General features: G+C 38.3%; 1 protein-coding gene and 1 long non-coding RNA gene across 3 annotated transcripts in view; one reads left to right on the top strand and one right to left on the bottom strand.

The window, feature by feature from the left end:
• Positions 1-1,603: 1,603 nt before the first annotated feature.
• shisa8b (shisa family member 8b) overlaps positions 1,604-21,704 on the top strand; it is a 90,069-nt gene continuing 69,968 nt past the window's right edge. The window contains exons 1-2 of one of the 2 annotated variants that reach the window (XM_079595726.1): positions 1,604-2,833; positions 13,390-13,511. In XM_079595726.1, coding sequence (XP_079451852.1) covers positions 2,277-2,833; positions 13,390-13,511 — 679 coding nt within the window. In that variant the 5' untranslated portion in view covers positions 1,604-2,276. The remainder of the gene's footprint in view (positions 2,834-13,389; positions 13,512-21,704) is intronic. The other variant, XM_079595727.1, reaches the window with a different exon arrangement.
• LOC306989760 overlaps positions 5,594-21,704 on the bottom strand; it is an 86,245-nt gene continuing 70,134 nt past the window's right edge. The window contains exons 2-3 of the long non-coding RNA XR_013795725.1: positions 13,388-13,538; positions 5,594-6,480 (exon numbers count right to left, since the gene is read on the bottom strand). This is a non-coding gene — a long non-coding RNA (uncharacterized lncRNA). The remainder of the gene's footprint in view (positions 6,481-13,387; positions 13,539-21,704) is intronic.

Below are 21,704 nucleotides of genomic sequence, written 5' to 3'. Positions count from 1 at the left end.
AAATAGTGTGAAAACGCTTCCTGTCAGGCTCCAGAGATCGTCACCACTGAGCATTGCTATTGTGCAGGCCAGCAGAGGGGGCAGATCTAAAAAATAGCACCTGCCTCCACTCTCTCTGCATCTAATTCCTCAGAATTAGGTCCCACACATTAGTAAGAGCAGACCAGAAAGGGAAAGAAATCTCATAAGACTCTCCCTTTGCTCCGCCCATGACCATGATCAAACCTGCCAGCCGCTACGGGTACCGCTACGGGTAACAATCACAAAAACATCACTGTGAGCGCCTTCGATTCCTTTGAGAGCCGAACGCGCTTGTGCAAACACCTGTCTCTTTCAGTCAGTCTCGCAAATGCATTACAAAGAGCGCCTCACAATGAGTGTATTCAGTTCCTTACCCAAACACAACGCACAAGTCATCTGTCCTCAAGTGTCGCCTCTGATACGGAGGCACATACTTCCTAAAATGCTTGGCTGAGTGATGGGGTGCTTCTCATTTCTAATTTGTGCATCCTTGTTTCCTTCCCTCGGATCTTAGCTCCACACCCTTAGGTGCGAGGGAAGCATAGGAAAAAACGGGCTCTCTAGACTCCAACTTTCACAAAGGAGGCTAGGAAGGGTTTGCAAAATAGTACGAAAAAAACGCTCGCCCATGAGTGTATCCTCACCCATGACTCCTCAGGAAGCTTCCTCACTCCTCATTCCTCGCCTCCTCATTCACGATGAATCGAAATTAAACTGCACACTGTTTGGTTGCGATTATTTTATGTGCAGCTTGTCAGTGCAGCATGGCTCTGTGATCAGCAGTAAATGCTGCTCCATTTGAAAGCCAGTGGGTGCTCTCAAGCAGACACTCCAAATATGCCCAAATAAATAGATAACGCAGGTCATTCCAGGAAATCCATAAGGGGATCGTACTATTGCTGTAGCTAAATTAGAAGATTGAAATGCTTGGATTGATTTATTAAATGTTGCCTTTTGTTTGACAAGAGGTTCATAAATGCTTCTCATGTTTGGAAAGATGTATGACGTGTGTCATTTTTTCAAATGCACTTTATAAGCGACTCAAACTCGCGGTGCTTTCAGATGGAGCAGCATTTACTACGGATCAGAGAGCAGTATGTCTCTGACAAGCTGCACATAAAAAATTATCGCAGCCTTTGCGATTTCATAATCGCAATAAGCCAAATCGGTTTAAGAATGATTTCATGTTAATTGCGATTAATCTTGCAGCCCTACTAGACGGTTGAGACATCCAGAACAGGCTGTTCAAATGAACATTATTAATGGTGAGATCAGACAGCTGCAAAATCAACGGATATATCATATACAATACGTTATAATATTTATTATTCACAATAAGATAATAATGTACAATATTTATAATTAAATATTTATATTTCCTTTTTTCTTCTTCACTCTCAATTGGAAAAACAAAAATGTTCTTCAGTATCTATACAAGCCTGCGAACTAAACCCTTCAGTAGTGTACTGTCTCCTCTCCTTTCACACTATAACCAGCAGCTGCATGGAAAATCTCTCTCTCTCTCTCTCTCTCTCATACTGAGAACAGAAGGGAGGAGTTTTAATTTGAATCCTGAACTGTTGCCTTTCACAAGGCTCAGAGACAGCACTCAGAGTGGATCGCTGTGGATTAAAACATCTGTCTGTGGGTTCACTCGCTCCCCATGAAAGGATTTTTTTATGGCAAATTACTGTGACTGCTTGTTTACAGAGGTGAAAAGAAAACTGAAAAGGAAGTACTGGTGAGCACTGAGAACAAGTGTTGAACTACAATGGGAAACATAAAATGAGACGCATATCTGGACAGGACCAGGGCCAAGTATTTATTTTCTCTCTGAAAGTACAAAGGTAATGCAGTTCCAATTAAAGAAACTATAATTTTATACCACTTTTCAGTAACTATTTTCTTTTAATTGTTGAAGGAAATGCTTTTTTTCCCTGTTAACAGTGCATTTTTTATTTCATTGAAACAATTCTGAAATAAACGCATTTATTAATTTGAAAAATATAACAACCTAAACAAATGAATATTCTAAATCTAAACATTCTAAAAACACAATTTTAAAAAGATATTTTAAAAATAGAATACTTTTTGAATCTCTAAATCATTTGAAATATTCTTAACTATATCTGGTTTTATGACATTCAACAACTTTTTCAACACTTTTAAGAATTCTTCTTTTTTAACAATCATTTCTTGGGTATCTTCACTCTCAAAGTGAGGTAAATCATTGAGTGCTGTGTGTCGGGTGAAGCATGGCTGGAAGTTTTTTACTTCATCTTCTGCTCACTGCCATTCTGGGACGGGCCGCTAAAGCGCAGGACGAGACTTCTACTGATATGGACATCCAAACAGCCAACCAGACCTTAGATCCTTTGTTGATTTCTGTAACATCAGAGGGGCCTCCAACTTTGACCACACCTGGAGAGGTGGAGGAGGATACTGTGCCGTCCACTGGCACCCGTTGCCGGGGTTACTATGATGTGATGGGCCAGTGGGACCCTCCCTTTAATTGTAACGCAGGTATCTTCTTGTTCTGTTGCGGCACCTGTTACTACCGGTTCTGCTGCCAGTTCCTTCAGCAGCGACTGGATCAGACCTCCTGCTCCAACTATGATACTCCCATTTGGGCCAACACTGGAAAACCTGTGGCCACCAACACTGAGGTGCAGCCAGACCATGAGCGGGATCGAACTCACATGATTGTGTACATCATCTGTGGTGTGGTGGCCATCATGGTCCTGGTGGGAATCTTCACCAAACTGGGGCTGGAGAAGAGCCGTGGAGGCCAGAACGATCTCAGTAGCTCCAGGCGAGTAGAAATTATTATTATTATTTTTACAAAATATAGTGAGCTGCTCTACATCCTAAATAAAATTGTACCCCTATAAGGGACTAATCTGAAATGTTCCAGTAACTACATGCTACAAAAATATTGCTCTCTTAATTAAACAAATGGGTGACTACTCATTTGATTCCAACAGAGCTGATCTCTTAACTTGGTTACCGCTAACCAAACATTACAATACTATAAAAAAATACAAAGCACACAAAAATATTACGTAAAATAGTAATTTAATTGTGTTTTTATAACTGATATTTCTTGGACATTTTCACAATTCATTCTAGGACACCTTTATGAAAAAGAAGTAGCCTATACTTTAGCATACTTTTAAATAGAGTGCTTGTAATGGAGAGGCTGAAATGATATACTTTAAAAGGATATACTTAAGTGCGAAAGTAATGTTATTTACAATTAAATGAAAATGTATTATAGTTGAAAGTTATAAATTATAATTAAATGCAATTAGTTGAACTTAAGAGTGCATTTTGACCCACTTAAGTAAGACGTAAGTATATCTTTAAGCCCTGGTTTCACAGACAGGGTTTAGATTAAGCCAGGATTATATCTTAGTTCAATTAGGAAATTTAAGTAGCTTTAATAAACATTTTTTAGAAAAAAAACATTACTAGTGTGCATCTTGAGACAAAACAATGGCACTGACATTTAAAATATGTCAGTGCAAGTTGCTTTTAGTTAAAACAGCTCATGCATTTTAGTTTGGGGCTAGGCTTAAAACATAATGATTTAAAATGTACTGTAAAGTAAAAAAAATTAATTTGACATTCTTAAAAAATATATTAAGTGTGTTAACAACTAAGTTGTGAAGAGTACACTTATTTCTGCAAGTTTTTAAATATATATATACTTTAAAGATTTTAAATATGCACATTCAATGCATTTCTAGTGCACTTCTTTTTCTTCTCCGTAAACAATAAATGTGAGGTTGTCTTAAATTGTGGGTTAAAGATTGTATCTTAAAGCACCATAAGTATGCTGCCAACAATAAAAACAAAGGTTCTTTATTGGTATATATGGTTCCATGATGATCCGGTATAACATCCATTGAACATTTCCATTGCACAAAATGTTTTTTATAGTGGAATTTTTTATTATTAAAATGTTCTTCACACTAAGAAAGTTCACTGAAATGTTCTATAATGAACATAATCTTCTTTGGCATCACTGTGAAACTCCCCTTGTGGGACCATTTTTGAGTGCACCTTTTTTGAATAGCCTTTGTGCCAGAAGCAAACATGTTTTTGAAATGCTATCTTGGTAGACTTCTCACTAGGTTTTGGAACAGAGCTAAAGACTCAGAAAAGTCTGTATGTTTTTAAGTTAAACGTGATAATTGTATATTCGTATTATTACGTTCAGAGTGTGTTGGTTAACCAAAGCTATTTTGGCCAGTCTTAACATCTGTATCATAAACAGCAAAGTAGTGCAGAATAAAGCCAAGACTAAAGCCATTAATATGTATGCTGCTCTTCTGAATATAACAATCAGAAAAGAGTTGAAAGAGTTGAAGAAAATTTGCAAAGTATTGTCCTAGGGTTATATACCCCATTCAACTAGAATATTTGTTCTTATGTCTCAATTCCCAGTTCTTCTTCTCTGTTCCTTTCCCTCCAAATGTCAAATCAAACCTTTTGTTCTCATCGTTCTAAATATTCAACATCCCTTTACGAATATCAAATGACCTGTCATGAGCAATAAAACAAAATACAGACAATTTATAATTCTCTCAGGGTTCTGCCGTAACTCCATTTTAGACATGAAATGACCCAATAATCCGAACAGCCCTATCTAGATGAACACATGTGGAGGACGAAAAATTTTCATCCGAAGATTAGCACTTTTCCGAGGTTAACACCTCTCCAAGATTTCCCACACGCTAAAACTGCACACCAGATTAACTCTTCTTACAAGATTAAGAGTTCTCCTGAGATTAACACTGCTTTAAGATTAAACCAACTTCTCTACAGATTAACTCGTTTTGATGCTACTGCTGCTCTAGACATCTTACTTATAAATGTCCATTCACACCATTAAAAAGAACCACAAACAATTGCTCAGATGTTGAATTGGGCTCTAAATAATTTCCCACTTTCATTTTCAGCCATTCCTTAAAGTGCTAATTATGATTTAGAGGTTCTTAATTTTGTTTTGGGGGTCTCCTACAATAGGTTTACATGCATCAAAGGACAAAAAAAACGTTATTCATAATATATATTGGTGCATCACCTCATTTCTTACAGAGTCTGAAACGGTTCGATAAAGGATTCGGCCTCTCTAAACCTCACTTTGCGAGAGCCTACTCTTCTCTGATTGGTCAAATAACCCAGTCTGTTGTGATTGGTCTACCGCTTACAGCTCATGTCAGAAATTATACCCTCATTACCATATCTGAATTTTAGCTCTGGATCTTCCTCAGCACTTGTGATAAGAACAGAAATGATGGCATCTGTTTTACTATATCAATTCAAGACGTCTATTGGAAGTGCATGCTAAGTTGATTTACAGCACAGTGCAGAAAACAGTTTCTTCTCAACATGCCGAAAACACGCACCAAACTCTTCCATGCCTCAGCTACTACAATGTTTGAGGGCAGGTCAAAGTTGATGCTGTTCACGGGCAGCCAATAAAGACCATTGGATGGCATTATGCACATTTGTTATAAACCTACATAGGTTTGTGCAGGAAGGAAGACTAGAATTACTTTCATTTGGGAGATAAACTTAATTTATGCATTTTTTAATTTAAAAATGAAATTTAATTTTGCAGACCTTTTACATTTATAGACAGCTATATTATACAAAAGGTATAATATTCAAAAAAGCATATAGGGGCACTTTAATATTTGAATGTTACACCAGTATGTCAAATTCCCTGAAAATCTCTAACCCTTAATTAAGCAAGTAAAAGGAAAGCAGTATTTAGGCTAAACTTATACAATGCATACTTTGGTCATAGTTTTGTTATGTAAGCACAGAAATGGCCTATATTCCTATACATGTATCATTGCTGAACAATGAAGGACATACTACATCATTGGGGAAAAAATAATATAGACCACACAGAGAATGTGAGTCATGATAATGTGAGACATAATGCACTGTGGATTCCAGCAGTGATACCGAAATCCATGATTCAGATCACATCTTAAGCAGCTTGCCGAGACCAAAGGCAAGATTCTGAGCCTTACAATATCCCATCCACAGTTAAAGAAACGAATCAGCATGCTGGGCAGAGTATTCCACCATACGGGCGTCCGGAGGGGCTGAGATCTTTGAGATATCACATTTACATAATGTGAGACCTTCTGGATCAGAAGGGGGCACAGAATTTTGTAGTCAGACTTGACCTAAAAATCGTTTCTTTAAGTATTGTAGATTTTTAAAAAAAAAGTGTGTAAAAAAACCACACATTCACATTCCAATCACACCTTCACTGATAATTTGCTTAAAACTGACGATTCTGTCATTTATTCTGTCATTCAAAATTCATATGACTTATTCCTGTGGAAAATTTTCTAAATCACTGGCTGTCAGGTTCAGTTGCATTTTTTTATTGATTGTAGGTCTACTTGCATGGCCTCGATGGCTTGGTTGAGGCTGCGGAAAATTGAGAATTTTTTTTTTTTGAAATGTGTAAGAGCAGTAAGAAGTAATCATACATATTGTCTTGTGGAGTTTTCCCTTGCCATTGTCACCTTTATCTTGTCCAATAGTTGTAAGGCACTATTTTCTATACAGATTCTTTGCAGGGATATTATGAAAAGCGCTAAACAAAAGAATCTGAAATGAATTCAAAATAATTTCAAGATTTAAAGCATCACATTTAAAAATGGTTATACATTGTATTAAAGGCACAAAAAAAATGTAGGCTATAAAATGCAAATATTTAAATAATTTTGGCTGTAGTACAATGACAAAAGCTAATAATTCAGTTGTCATTATAATTAAACTCTACTGTATTTATTACTACCGGTATTTAAATGCTGCATTCATGAAAGTATTGCCTTTGTTTGCAATTACATAATATCTCCATATCTGGGGGGGTCCTTGGCATGAAAAAGTCTGAAAACCCCTGGACCTGTAAAATGCAACTATAAATGCAAAGGAAATGTACTGATAAATTCAAATCAGAGCTTGTATATGCGAGTCTCTGTAAACACTGTTTGTCTGCAGATAAATTCAGGTTTACTTTTTGAAAAATGGAAGGAGAGAAGGACAAGCTGAACACTTCTCCTCCAGCTCCTTCTAACCCCTGAGCGTTAACCTGTGTCTTTCCTGTGGCTCCAAACTGTCTGAACTCAGTTGACATGAATGCGATGTGGCTGTTCATAGCTGTGTTTGTGTGTTAATGTGCATGTACAAGTGTGTCTTCGTGTCTCTCTGATTCTGAAGACGTCTCTCTCGCATGGTTGAGTCTTAGTGGGTGTGCACTGACATTTGCGTCCTCCTGCCCCTGCCCCCCGCCTCTCTCTCATCTCCATCGTGACTTCGAGGCCCTCCTGTTCCTCTGAGGCTAAAGTGAGGGTCTATGATCTCTGACAAACTACTCATTACTGCTTTCTTTGGGCTTTGCTCTAGCTCTAAATTTGCCCTCTTGATGACATGATGATCTAATGCAAAACTTTCTTACTCTTACAATAGAAATATCTGACCACATTTCTCAGGGAGGGGGTCACCTAATATAGTGGTAGTTGTTCAGAGTAAAAGGATAAAGTGGAACATTTTCACAACCCTACTCCATTGCACTTGAGACGCAAAGATAGAGAGGATGACAAAAGGGCAACCAGCAAGACAGGACCAACTACCGGAAGTTGACATTGCGAAACAGGCGTACTTTTCCAATGCTTTGGCAATATAACGTTTTTACCGCGTAAATAAAATTGTCTAAAAGAAAGAGTAAACATGTTTTTACCAAAGAAATATCACTATGAATAATTCCCTAAACTTCTGCTGTAAGTATAATAGAAATAGTGTGCAAATTATTTCACATTTAACTGCACATTAAGTAAATGACATGAGGGGCTATTGGGATGGCACAATGTGAATTTGACTAATTGGTTATCTGCGGGTTACACATTATAAGAGTAATTCAGTTCTACATAGCATTAAGCGAGGCGAAGCTGTTCCTCCCGCAATATAATTAGATATGGCATTCTACGAATAATTGCTGATAAAATCACTCAACACAGATCCAAAGATACAGAACCCCGTTCAGGATAAAACACCGCGGCGCAGAGGAAACGTGACAAGCTCTCATTGGAATGACTGCGCTGCAACCGGTTATATTATTACACTAAATTATGTAGTAATGATTATTACAATTAAGTGAGACAACCATACTAATTATTCATTTGAATCAAAAAGACATTGTTCTGTAATTTGTGTTAGTTGGGTATAGCTATAAGCTCTTTATTAAAAGGGTGAACCTCTTTAGGCTCCCATTGTTTTGTACTGATATCTATGTATAGCAAAGAATTGAAATAAAGCCAAACAAATTTGAGTTCTTACACATAAGGCCAGATTCACTAACAGCTTGCAGCAGCGTAAACACTCTTTTGGCATTATAAATACTGTCAGGATTTACCAAAGACAAACGGTGAACAATGGGAGCTGAAAAGGCGTGGACAGGGTTATTTTGTGGCTGACCTTATTAGTAGATCACCTAATTATTAGCAGTATACCAGAAAGACTCAGGAGGCAAAACAATTGAGTCTTCCTGGCAGAAATTACGCTAGAGCTTTCATTTCTGCTTGTTTGCAACCCTATGCTAATTTACTCTTGGTAGATTACGTTGTTCATTATGGAAATTATCCTGTGTTCTTTAATTTGCATGTCGCCATTATATCAAGCGCAGAACTTTCCACTCCCATCTACACTTTTATGAAATTTCACTCTCACGCTATAACTTGCCCTGTTTAGTAAATCTGGCCTATAGTGTAGTATGATACTTTTAAGTAAAAATAAACATTTTACACATTATTATTTGCCTTACAACCTATATCTGCCCTTCAGATAAATGTCCATACCGGCTAGTGGTTGGCTTCTTTACAAAGCAAACCCCGAGGCAGTTTGTAAGAAAGAAATGCACCATTAGCTGCAATATAGAACAGGATGATTGAGTGACTGAGGCTACGTCTATATAAAATGCCATTTGAAAAAGGCATTTTTGTATCAAAAACAAGAATACCGTCCACACTAGCGTTTTCAAAAAGTTTCTCATCCACACTGAAACCACACTATAACGTGAAAACTGCGTATTTCAAATCTATCCACTTGGGAAAGCGTTTTCAAAAAGCTCAGTGTAGACGGAAGGCCAAAACAGAGAGAAAAATATGTGTTTTCAAAAGAAAACCTATTAGTGTGGACAAGGCATGAGAGAGACAGAGGATGATACAAATTGGCCCTATTGTGATTGAACAATCATGTCATAGATAGCACTGCTTCTGACCCAGCATGGCTGACTGCCAGAACTGAACCCCTCAGGAAGGACTCAGTGGCGCATCCCAGGATGCCCTTTTTATCAGATCTCCTACACTGTTTACTTTTTTACTAAACATACTAGTCTGTGTTGTGGGAGAAATAAATGTGTCTCACTCTCTGCAACTCCTATTCAGTGTGTGAGAGACATCATGGCAGCGGGAGTCAGGATTGAGTCTGTATGCACCGAGGCAAAGGGTGAAAGCCCAGCAGGACGTCTAGCAAAGCTGACGTCTGACCATTAGCATGGAACATCCTCAAAATCACCCTCAATGAGGAGAATCATGTCGACATGAATGTAAACAACCACCAAAAGATTTTAAGTTGTTATCCCCTTAACAACATGAAAGCGCTAGCTGGTAAACACAGCATTTGTCATATTCTCTTGATAAGAGAGACAGATAATAAGAAAAATATAGAAAGGAACACATACTGATCACCAGGCAAACAGACAATATCTCAAAAGTCCCTTCAGACACCAATTTTTCCTTTCAGCTATTTTTTTTGTACGCTGTTAGGCATATAAATGGGATGTGTAAAGAATGGGTGAAGGACAAAATCTCAAATGTTTGTCAAGATTATGTTTCAGTTATATTTTTGATTGAATTATCAAATATATTTTATCAACAAACAAATAAACAATTCAATAGTATTAATTATAATAATTTTAAGCTGTTATCCTACTTAAGTTGTATTATTATTAGTATACCCAAACTACCCCCAAACAAGCAAACAAATGAATCCCCTTTAAGTTGAATTATAATAATATATATAATTATATATAATACATAATTATATATTATAGTATACAGTAGGGGTGTAACGGTTCACAAAATTCACAAAAATGGAAGATTCTACAGTGGTCATCAGAGTCACCTGACTTGAACCCAGTAAAAAATCTCTGGTGGGATTTGAAGGTGTTTGCAGAACGCAAACCCAAGAATATTACTGAACTGGAGGCCATTGCTAATGAGTAATGGGCTAAGATTCCTCAGAAACGCTGCCAGAAGCTGGTGTCTAGTTATACATCTCCTTTGCAGCAGGTCATAACAGCAAAATTATGTTCTACTAAGTATAGATTCTTGCCATAAAGGGGTTGAATAATTTTGAGACCGCAGAAGTCATTAAAAGTTGCATTTTCAGTTGAATTTGGGGAAACCACTTGAAACATTTGTTGTGTTGAGCTATTTCAATTACTTTTGTTTGATTTGTTCATTGCAAACAGCTGAAAGTCTGTAAATGTTGCCAATAAACTGATTTGCAATGAGGGTTGAATAATTTCGATTACAACTGCGAGGAACACAAAACTTTTGAAAGTGAATGCAAAAACCCTGAAATATACATTTTCCTCACTTCTTCAAATCCTACAAGCTGCTATATTGAGCATTACCATTTTAAAAAATGACTTGTTTTCCGTATTTTTCCTTTATACTGCATCTGAGTCCTCCCAAAAAGACCAAAAATGCTCAGGCACCCATATCATGGACATATTGAGACAGGGGGACAGCTGTTCAGCATTGTCCTACCCAATGACTGATACATGTGAGCTCTCAAGAGAGACCTAGAAACAAACAGATGATGTTTATCTTCTAGTTTGAGCTGAGTTTTACTCTCCTCAAGAGATTTCCAAAAACACTAGGATGGGATGCAAACGGAGATGGCACAGGAACGGCTGCTCCCATCCAACTGCACTGCTATCGGTTTCCCTGCTCCACTGCAAATGCTTTTTCTGTCTTCCCTGGAAGAAGTCATCACCAGGGTGACTCTATTCTCATGCGTTTCTGATGTTTTGTTTTTCTTAGGCCGTGGTGGCCTACTGCCACTGGCATCGGCCGGCCAAAGGCCAGTGCGCTGTGCTTGACAATCACATTAGATCTCATCACAGTCCCTTGTTGGTTAAAGGGTGTTGGACAGAATTAGAGAGCTCACTAGGGATACAAGTGGAGGCCGTAGGAAATAGAAAATAATGGATTTGAAGGATTTGAAAAACACAGCACCCAGGAGGACACAGGGATGCAGGAAAGGGTTCGGGAACTCTAGGATAAAGCTAACTTGACTGCAGTCCTGTGAATGCCAAGAGTTGTTAACTGCTTAGACATATTTATTGTTTAATTTGACTAGTGTAATGGATTTAAAGTGCATCCAGTGTGTAGAAAGAACATATTGAGTGTGAATTCATTGACTGTCTGCTACACAAACAGTCTGTTGACTGCCAGTAGACGCTAAATGACAGTATTGATAAAATATGACAATATGCTGATTGTCAGCCTCAGGACTCACAGCTCCAAACCACTAATGTTATACTGATATGCACTGTCATAGCTACAGATCTTTACCCTTGCTTTTTCAGCAAAACAGGGAAGGGTATTTATGGACAGTACTGCTCTGATTAAATGCCCTATGACAATATGTCGGCAAAATGAGATCCAATCCAGTTAGTGTCATTTTCTGATCTCACCTTTTATATAACCTAAACCACAAAATTAAATGTTTAGGTCAGACTGATTGGTGCCAATGGTAGCACACTTTTCCATGACACATATATGCACTGTTGGCTCAAGGGAACTCGGGTTTTACTCCAGCCTGAGTCATGTTTTGATCTTTTTGTCCTATCTCTCCCCCCTACTTTCCTGTTACTCTACACTGTCCAATGAGGAAAAAAAAAAAAAAATGTTTTCTATAAAATATTATTTCTTACAGCGGAGGGGCTCACAGATTAAATTAGTATAAATAAACTACTGTTCAAGAGTTTGAGGTCTGAAAATTAAGCAAGGACATTAAATTGATCAAAGGTGACAGTAAAGACTTTTACATTGTTGTAAAAAATTATATTTAAAATAAATGCTGTTCTTTTAAACTTTCCATTCATCAAAGAATCATGAAAAAAAAGTATCACAAGTCCAAAAAAATATTAAGCAGCTCAGCAACATTGATAATAAAAATTAAATGTTTCTTGAGCACTAAATCAGCATATTTAGCCGCGTTTCCACCGCGGGAACTTTCCCCAGGAACTAGGAACTTTGGGGTGGTACCTATTTTTTTACAGTCTATGGGTGGTACTCGGTGTGTTTACACCGCAGGAACCAGGGTCTAAATGAAGTTCCGGGTAAATATTTCCCCCTCAGAAAGTCCCTGCTGGCGAGGTAGTACTTTTTCAAAGTTCAGGAACTTTCGGGGGTGGGACTTGTGTGCTGAACATGCTGATTGGTTGTGTTCACGCTGCATTTTGACTGAATGACTCCACGCAGCATTCTATTTTAACCGGCATTTTTTTAAATCTATTGCGGTTCGTGGCTTCATGCACGAGAGTTGTTTGTCTGCAAATATGGAATTAATTTTTATTTATTTTTAAACACAGCTGGACCGACGACGAGGTTACGTATTTGTGTAACAGGAAATTTTCTGCGCGTTCGTCCCAGCCATCTCACATTCAATGTCCGCAATACATCACAAACACAACTGCAGCACAGTATTAATCTCCTCCATACTTATTATGTGGCGCTCAAAACTGATTACTGTGCGTCGCAGACTGGGAGGAGCAGACGCGCGCAGTTTATAATCTTCCCGGTACTTTAGACCGCGGTGTAAACGCAGAAAGCAACCGGTCTGGGGCAAAAAAAGTTCCTGGGAAAAAAGTTCCTGGGACAAATTGTTCCGGGTAATTTCGGTGGAAACGCGGCTTTAGAATGATTTCTAATGTGACACTGAAGACTGGAGTAATAAGTAAGACTTGGCCACGAAAGGAATAAATTATATTTTAAAATATATTAAAACAATTATTTTAAATTATAATTTCTCAATATTACTGTTTTACTGTATTTTTTTTATCAAGTGTGCATTTATAAATTTAAAAATAGAATTTGAATGGTACTTTCTAATATTCAATTGGGAATTTCAATTCTTGTTCCTGTCACCTCAAATCAAATATAAGAATTCAACGGTAAATATAAAACCATTCTTGATTCAATCCTGAATGACATCCTTGTTGTATCTATGTTCGTGTAAATGATTACTCTTGTCTCCTCACAGGACTCTGCAGGAGTTGCTGAAGCAGCCAGGAGGGGAGGTGAGTCCTGTGGATGGACCATTGAGTGGCACCACATCTGTCGGTGCAAATGGCATCTCTGCCAGGATGCTTCGCAGCCGCAGCGGTGAGATCACTTACTCTGCTGTTCTCCCTACATGCAAAAAAATAAAAAAATAAAAATGCTATAGATTCTGCATTTATGGATGCATCACTTTTGTACATGTCTGCTCGCACAGCTTCCCAACGGGGCTCACTTCCCAAGAGTATTGCATGCCAACGTACACTGTGAATCATTGGCTTACAGCTGCTCACTTCTTTCTGTTCTTGTTGATAGCAAAAAACAACTAATATTTGTTTGTTTATTGTCTATCGCCAGCTACCTTGGCTAATATTTATAATGAGAAAAAAGTGAAAGACAAGTAAAAAAAAAAAGGTTAAGTTAAAACAAAAAAAGGTTTATCTTTAGGAGAAAGTTTCTAAAACTAAATCTGGTCTTCATTCTTCATACTTCATTAATTAAAAGTCTTTTCAGAGTTAACTGAAAAGAGTTCAAGCCATCATAGTCAGTCCATCAAACTATGCTTCAGCAATAAAAAGAAACAACAAATAAAAATAATAAAAATATAGCTGCAAGCAGCGATTACGGGCCCAAGCCGGTGGCACCGCCACCCTGGTGCCTTTAGTTACACTAAAGGCACCGGGCTGGCGCTGCCACCGGCTTGGGCCCTCCATCGCTGCTTGCAGCTATATTTATTTATATATATATATATATATATATATATATATATATATATATATATATATATATATAAAGCCGCCACCCCGTTGCCTTTCGGGTTCCTGTGCACGACGGGCAATAACGTAACCCCGCTTTGACTGTCGAGAAGAAGTCTGCTTTAGAGCTTGCATCAGTGTGAGTCTTTCTGCTCCCCTCCAAACACACACAGAAAAGGGGGGGGGGGGCTGTCTGTGTGTGTGCCCTCCCTCCCTCCCTCCCCCCCCCCCCCCACACACACACACACACACACACACACAGAGAATGGCAGGGGGAACTCTGTCAGAGAGAGACAAAACCACATTCAAACCAAAATATCTGACTTCCTGTTGGTCGGAGCTTATGACTGTAAATGAGAAAGTTGTCCGGATCGATAAGCACAATATAGAGACCGAGTTTTGTGACTGTAGGTAAAAATAACCCACCCACTTTAGTCAAAAGTATCTTGAAAGTAACACACTTCCTGCTGCCAGTTGGTGGCGCTATAACTTTGACTCACAATAGTCACATCCATGTGATCGCCCTCTTACAACAAACACACTGCTGAAGTTTCATCAAGATCAATAAATGTATGAAGACGTTATAACACATTGTGTTTTTCTTTTCTCGCCATAACTTCGTTTCCTCGCCACGGCCAAACCGTTCGAGATATCAAAAATCTGTCCGCAATTTAGCGTCCTCAATGTCTTGACTTCATGCTGACCGAGTTTGGTGGCGATAGGATAATTTTTCTTGGAGGAGTATATCAAATTCCAGGGGCATGCATTTTCATACAGCCCATAATAGCCGACTTCCTGTTGGACTGGCGTAAAACTTAGAGCACGAAAGTTGTTCGGCCCGATTAAATCTATATGTGTACCGAGTTTCATATTATTACATGCAAACGTGTTTGATATATGGACCAAGTTTTTCGGACCACGTTCAAGGGGGCGCTGTTGAGCTCCCCTGCCACGCCCGGGTACCAGCTTCAGGCCGGCCCTGATGGCCGCAGGTTCTGACCTGTGTGCAAAGTTTCCAGAGTTTTCGAGCACGTTAAGGGCCCCAAAAGTGCCCGAGAAGTCCCACACAGCAGAGAAAGGGTTAAAATAAAGCCCCCCTCCTCTCTCACACACACAGACACTGAGAGAGACTGGCAAAATTCCCATCAAATCACATTCAAACCAAAATATCTGACTTCCTGTTGGTCGGAGCTAATGACTGTAAATTAGAAAGTTGTCCGGCTCGGGGAGATAAATATAAATACCGATTTTTGTTACTGTAGGTAAAACTAATACCCCATTTTTGACTAAAGGTGGCGCTACTGAGCCCCTTACCACGTCCGTTTCTGAAACTTCACACATGCCTAGTACCTAATAAATCTGATATGCATGTTGAGTTTCATGCAATTTGAAGCATGTTAAGAGCCTCAAATGCACCCAAAAAGAATATAAAAGTTTAAAGTGTTGCCATGGCAACATTATTTAAGATATCAATAATTCTTTCACAGGTCTACATCTGCCGTGTGTTTACATTATACAGATGAAGTTTGAAGCAAATCGGGTAAAAATAAGAGGGTGATTTCAAAGCATTTTGAAAGTGACACACTTCCTGCTGCCAGTTGGTGGCGCTATAACTTTGACTCACAATAGTCACATCCATGTGATCGGCCTCTTACATCGAACACACTGCTGAAGTTTCATCAAGATCAATTAATGTATGAGGATGTTATAACACACTTCCTGTTTCCAATATTCGCCATAAATTCGTTTCCTCGCCACGGCCAAACCGTTCGAGATATCAAAAATCCCCTCGCAATTTATCATCCTCCATGTCTTGACTTCATGCACACCGAGTTTCGTGGTCATCCGATGAATTCTCTAGGACAAGTGTTTCAAATGCCAGAACATGCGTTTCCATACAGCCCATAATAACCGACTTCCTGTTGGACTGGCGTAAAACTTAGAGCACGAAAGTTGTTCGGCCCGATGAGATCTATACGTGTACCGAGTTTCATATTATTACATGCAAGCGTGTTTGAGATATGGACATGTTTTTGAATCCCATTCCAGGGGGCGCTGCCGAGCCCCCCTGCCACGCCCGGGTCCCAGCTTCATCGCGGCTCTAATGGCCGCGGGTTCTGACATTTGTGCAAAGTTTCAAGAGTTTTTGAGCACGTTAAGGCCCCCAAAAGTGCCCAAAAGGTAGTAAAATAATAATAAATATAGCTGCAAGCAGCGATTACGGGCCCAAGCCGGTGGCACCGCCACCCCGGTGCCTTTAGTTGCACTAAAGGCACCAGGGTGGCGGTGCCACCGGCTTGGGCCCTCCATCGCTGGAGGGCTATAAGGGCCTTATATATATATAAACCGCCACCCCGGTGCCTTTAGGGTTCTTGTGCACAACGGGCAATAACGTATCTCCGCTTTAGAGCTTGCATCAGTGTGGGTTCTGCAAAAGTGCGCATCGAGGGCGTGAGCACCGTTCTGAAACCTAAAATGAAAAATTAGACACCCTACAGTTTCATGGACTTAACGGACACATGAAATCAGCAGCCATTGTAAGTACACAAGACCAAAAATTCATATGAAGTGTGGTATATATATATATTAATTTTTTTAAGGGACAAGACAGATCATTTGACTTGCCTGACCTGATTAGAACAGTGAAAAAATTTAAATAAAAAATGGGTTGTGCAAAAAGGCGCATTTTTTGCTAGATTTTTTAAAAAGTTTAAATATATCAAAACAGAAAGATTTTTTTACATTTAAAAGCGTGCAATGAAAAACAGGAATAGGGGAGGGGAATGACCGACAGAGAGAGACAGAGAACTTTTGAAACTAAAAAAATAACATCCTAACTTTGACAGAAAGTAGTCTTTGATAATGTTTAAATATACATAAAAATGCAGCATTGAATTAATTGAAATTAGTGTACTTTAAAACACTTGTTTAAAAGAAAAAACACATTTATACATAGTATAAAACACTAGATGGCACAATATACCTATTTTTAATAGTCTTTCTGCCCCCCTCCCCACACAGACAAACACAGGAGGGGCTGTCTGTGTGTGTGGCTGCGATGTCAAGATTGCAGTGTGTGTGTGTGTGTGTGTGTGTGTGTGTGTGTGTGTGTGTGTGTGTGTGTGTGTGTGTATGAGGATCGATCGAAAAATGGAGACATAAAAACATACTCCGTCATTTTGTTCATACAGGACATCATTCAAACTGCTAAGTGTTTCCTTATATTTGTGTACACCAAAATCACACACACACACACACACACACACACACACACACACACACACACACACACACACACACACACACACACACACACACACACACACACACACACACACACACACACACACACACACAACAATGTTGACTGTTTTTGTTCTGTTTCAGCAGCGAAAATAGTTAAACAAAGATCACAGCAGAACCATCGCGCATCTCAATGTTTTTTCATTAGTGAATGATTCCGCATTTTGAAAGAATCGCTTGACTCAAAGATTCAATGATCAATCCATAAAGATCTGTGTCATTCATGAATGATTCAGTCGTTCGAACGACTCGTTTGAACGAATGAATCAATGACTCGCTCATTAAGACGGTCGCCTGGCGACACCTATAGGAGGTTTAGTGTTATGTTTAAAAGTAGCCTTTCATTCTTTGCAACGATCGTTAATTAACTTATATTTCAAACAATCTTAAAACATTATTTAATGCATTGTTATTTTTCAGTGTAAAATATTTAATTTGATCAGCCACAGGGTAGGCTAACAGTCCTATAGTGTCTTATTATTCTAAATAATTTAATTTATTGATCAAATTTAGAAATTAAAAATGAACTATGAAGCATACATTTAATAAGAGTAGGGTGTGACTAGGTATAGATATTACAATATACAGATATTCAAATATAGTGGGCACTAGCCTATTAAAACCTGAACGTGTCCGCTTAATAAATCGTGAGCTGAATGAGTCGCAGCAAACATCAGCACAAGGAGTCCAATTTCATTAATCATGGGTGAAAAGCTGACTGAAAAGATTAAGAATAATAGGCTATTGAACACGCAATTCAAGCAATCCCACCCCCGAAATGGCGCTATGTTTAAAATTAAACTAAATGCTCACGGCTGCACGGGCAATAACGCGTTCACGGCGAGGAACGAGCAGAACAGAGTGAATGTGTTTTAGTTCATTCATACTGGACGTCCAGTACTTACTTTGGCTTTTAAGTTAGCGATTTAAAAGCCCCCGCTTTAATTGCACATCGATTAACCGGTAGGAAAATATTCTAACAGTCACTAATATATTTATATATAAATACAATATACAATGGGCCTACCCGATTTTGACCACAAGAGGGCAGTATTGCCCTATGTATGACTTATTTTTTGACTAAAAAGTGCATTCTGGCTGTTTTTTTAACTTATACATAATTCTTAAATTGAAATAAAAGAACAAAATGGGTTTAGTTCTGATATTTGTATACTTTTATATAGAAATAAATGGTGTATAATAATTTTTTTAGAAAATATGAGGCTTTTAGTGTTTCCTTTTTTGGACATTACTTTAATCCCTCACCATAGCAAAACCGTTTGAGATATTTAATATCCGTTCACAATTTAGCATCTTTAATGTATTTTCATCATGTTGAAAAAGTTTGGTGTGAATAAAATAAACCACCGCTAAAAACTCGGAGTCTAAAATATACCAGAACTCACATTCAAACCAAAATATCTGACTTCCTGTTGGTCGGAGCTAATGAGTGTAAATTAGAAAGTTTTCCGGATCGAAGAGAAGAATATACGTACCGAGTTTGGTTACTGTAGGTAAAACTAATACCCCATTTTTGACTAAAGGTGGCGCTACTGAGCCCCTCCACCGCGCCCGTTTCTGAAACTTCACACATGCCTAGTACCTAATAAATCTGATATGCATGTTGAGTTTCATGCAATTTGAAGCATGTTAAGAGCCTCAAATGCACCCAAAAAGAATATTAAAGTTTGATGCGTTGCCATGGCAACAGTATTTAAGATATCAATAATCCTTTCACAGGTCTACATCTGCCGTGTGTTTACATTATACAGATGAAGTTTGAAGCAAATCGGGTAAAAATAAGAGGGTGATTTCAAAGCATTTTGAAAGTGACACACTTCCTGCTGCCAGTTGGTGGCGCTATAACTTTGACTCACAATAGTCACATCCATGTGATCGGCCTCTTATAACAAACACACTGCTGAAGTTTCATCAAGATCAGTTAATGTATGAGGATGTTATAACACACTTCCTGTTTCCAATATTCGCCATAAATTCGTTTCCTCGCCACGGCCAAACCGTTTGAGATATCAAAAATCCCCTCGCAATTTATCATCCTCCATGTCTTGACTTCATGCACACCGAGTTTCGTGGTCATCCGATGAATTCTCTAGGACAAGTGTTTCAAATGCCAGAACATGCGTTTCCATACAGCCCATAATAACCGACTTCCTGTTAGACTGGCGTAAAACTTAGAGCACGAAAGTTGTTCGGCCCGATGAGATCTATATGTGTACCGAGTTTCATATTATTACATGCAAGCGTGTTTGAGATATGGACATGTTTTTGAATCCCATTCCAGGGGGCGCTGGCGAGCCCCCCTGCCACGCCCGGGTCCCAGCTTCAGTCGGGCCCTGATGGCCGCAGGTTCTGACATTTGTGCAAAGTTTCAAGAGTTTTTGAGCACGTTAAGGCCCCCATAAGTGCCCAAAAGGTAGTAATATAATAATAATAAAGAAGAAGAAGAAGAATAAAATATAGCTGCAAGCAGCGATTACGGGCCCAAGCCGGTGGCACCGCCACCCCGGTGCCTTTAGTTGCACTAAAGGCACCAGGGTGGCGGTGCCACCGCCTTGGGCCCTCCATCGCTGCTTGCAGCTATATTTATTTATATATATATATATATATATATATATATATATATATATATATATATATATAAAAAACCGCCACCCCGGTGCCTTTAGGGTTCCTGTGCACAACGGGCAATAACGTAACTCCGCTTTGATTGTCCAGAAGAAGTCTGCTTTAGAGCTTGCATCAGTGTGGGTTCTGCAAAAGTGCGCATCGAGGGCACATATCAACCACAAAGTATGCGTGAGCACCCTTCTGAAACCTAAAATGAAAAATTAGACACCCTACAGTCTCATGGACTTAACGGACACATGAAATCAGCAGCCATTGTAAGTACACAACACCAAAAATTCATATGAAGTGTGGTATATATATATATATTACATTTTTTAAGGGACAAGACAAAGAATTTGACTTGCCTGACCTGATTAGAACAGTGAAAAAAATAAAAAATAAAAATAATCACTAAAACGAGAATTGTTCTGATTTTATTATGATACTCAAAATATTCCACAACAAATCCTTTAAATGTATTGATATTCAGAACAGAACAAGAATTTAAAAAAATAACAATAAAATATAATTTATTTATTTCGATTTTGTATTTTTATTTAATGACTATTATTTATTTAGAGCAGGTACAGCTAGTGTGCGATGCTTTTGCTATTTCAGAGGAAAAAAACAAATTTTATTTAAAAAATGCTTTTCAATTAAATCAAATGTTCAAGCTTTGTTTTCGTTTAATTATTTTGTTTGTTTTAAACTTTGTTCAATTTATATTGTTAATCATTTGACACTAACCAAATGCATAAAGTATCATTTTAACTTTTAAAAAACTATTAACATTTGTTCATAGTACATTGTCTGTCTTTTGTTAATAGGACAAAACATTGTTATTATATTTTATAATATTTCATATATATATATATTAAATAAACATTTGTAATGAAATCGTTCAAAAAAAAATATATCAGCATTGTTTTAAACTTTGAAACACAGAAGTAGCGCAATGTCTGGCCACGCCCACTTCTGGCATCAGACTTTTAGGCTGGCGCTGTCGTGATCACACTGATATGACGTATGGTTCTGGGGTTCTGCAGTTGGTTACTATTGGGGCTCCCGCGCCACCTCCTTTTCACAACCTGAGGGAACCGTCTCCGGAATATTAACCTCACTCCCAGAAGTCCAATTCCCATCATTCATGCCTCTTACCTGGGACTGATTGCACGCGCACACACACACACACACACACACACACACACACACACACACACACACACACACACACACACACACACACACGCGCGCGCGCGCGCACACGTACACTGTTTAAAAACAAGAAATATTTATCCAACCTCGTTTAAAACAGTCTGTCGGTGCCATCTTTTGGACATTCATCATATTGCATTGGTTTTAATTTCTAGTCCTCAAACAGAGCAGTAGCCTAATCCGTTTATTTTTAAGTTATTGATTGAAAAAGAAACATCAAATGCATTTTTAGTCATAGTATTATTTTATACAGAAATACATTATTTGTAATTCAGATGAGAATAATTTTAAGGAAAACAAATATATTGATCTGAAATATAGCACGTGTTTTTGCAAAATAAATTCAAGCAATAGCCTATACCCGCCCCCGAAATGGCGCTAATTTTAAAATTAAACT

Source organism: Phoxinus phoxinus (assembly GCF_949152265.1).
Source record: "Phoxinus phoxinus genome assembly, chromosome: 21".
Taxonomy (NCBI): Eukaryota; Metazoa; Chordata; class Actinopteri; order Cypriniformes; family Leuciscidae; genus Phoxinus; species Phoxinus phoxinus.
Note: the sequence above shows the minus strand (reverse complement) of the source record. Positions and strands in the feature narration are given on the sequence as shown.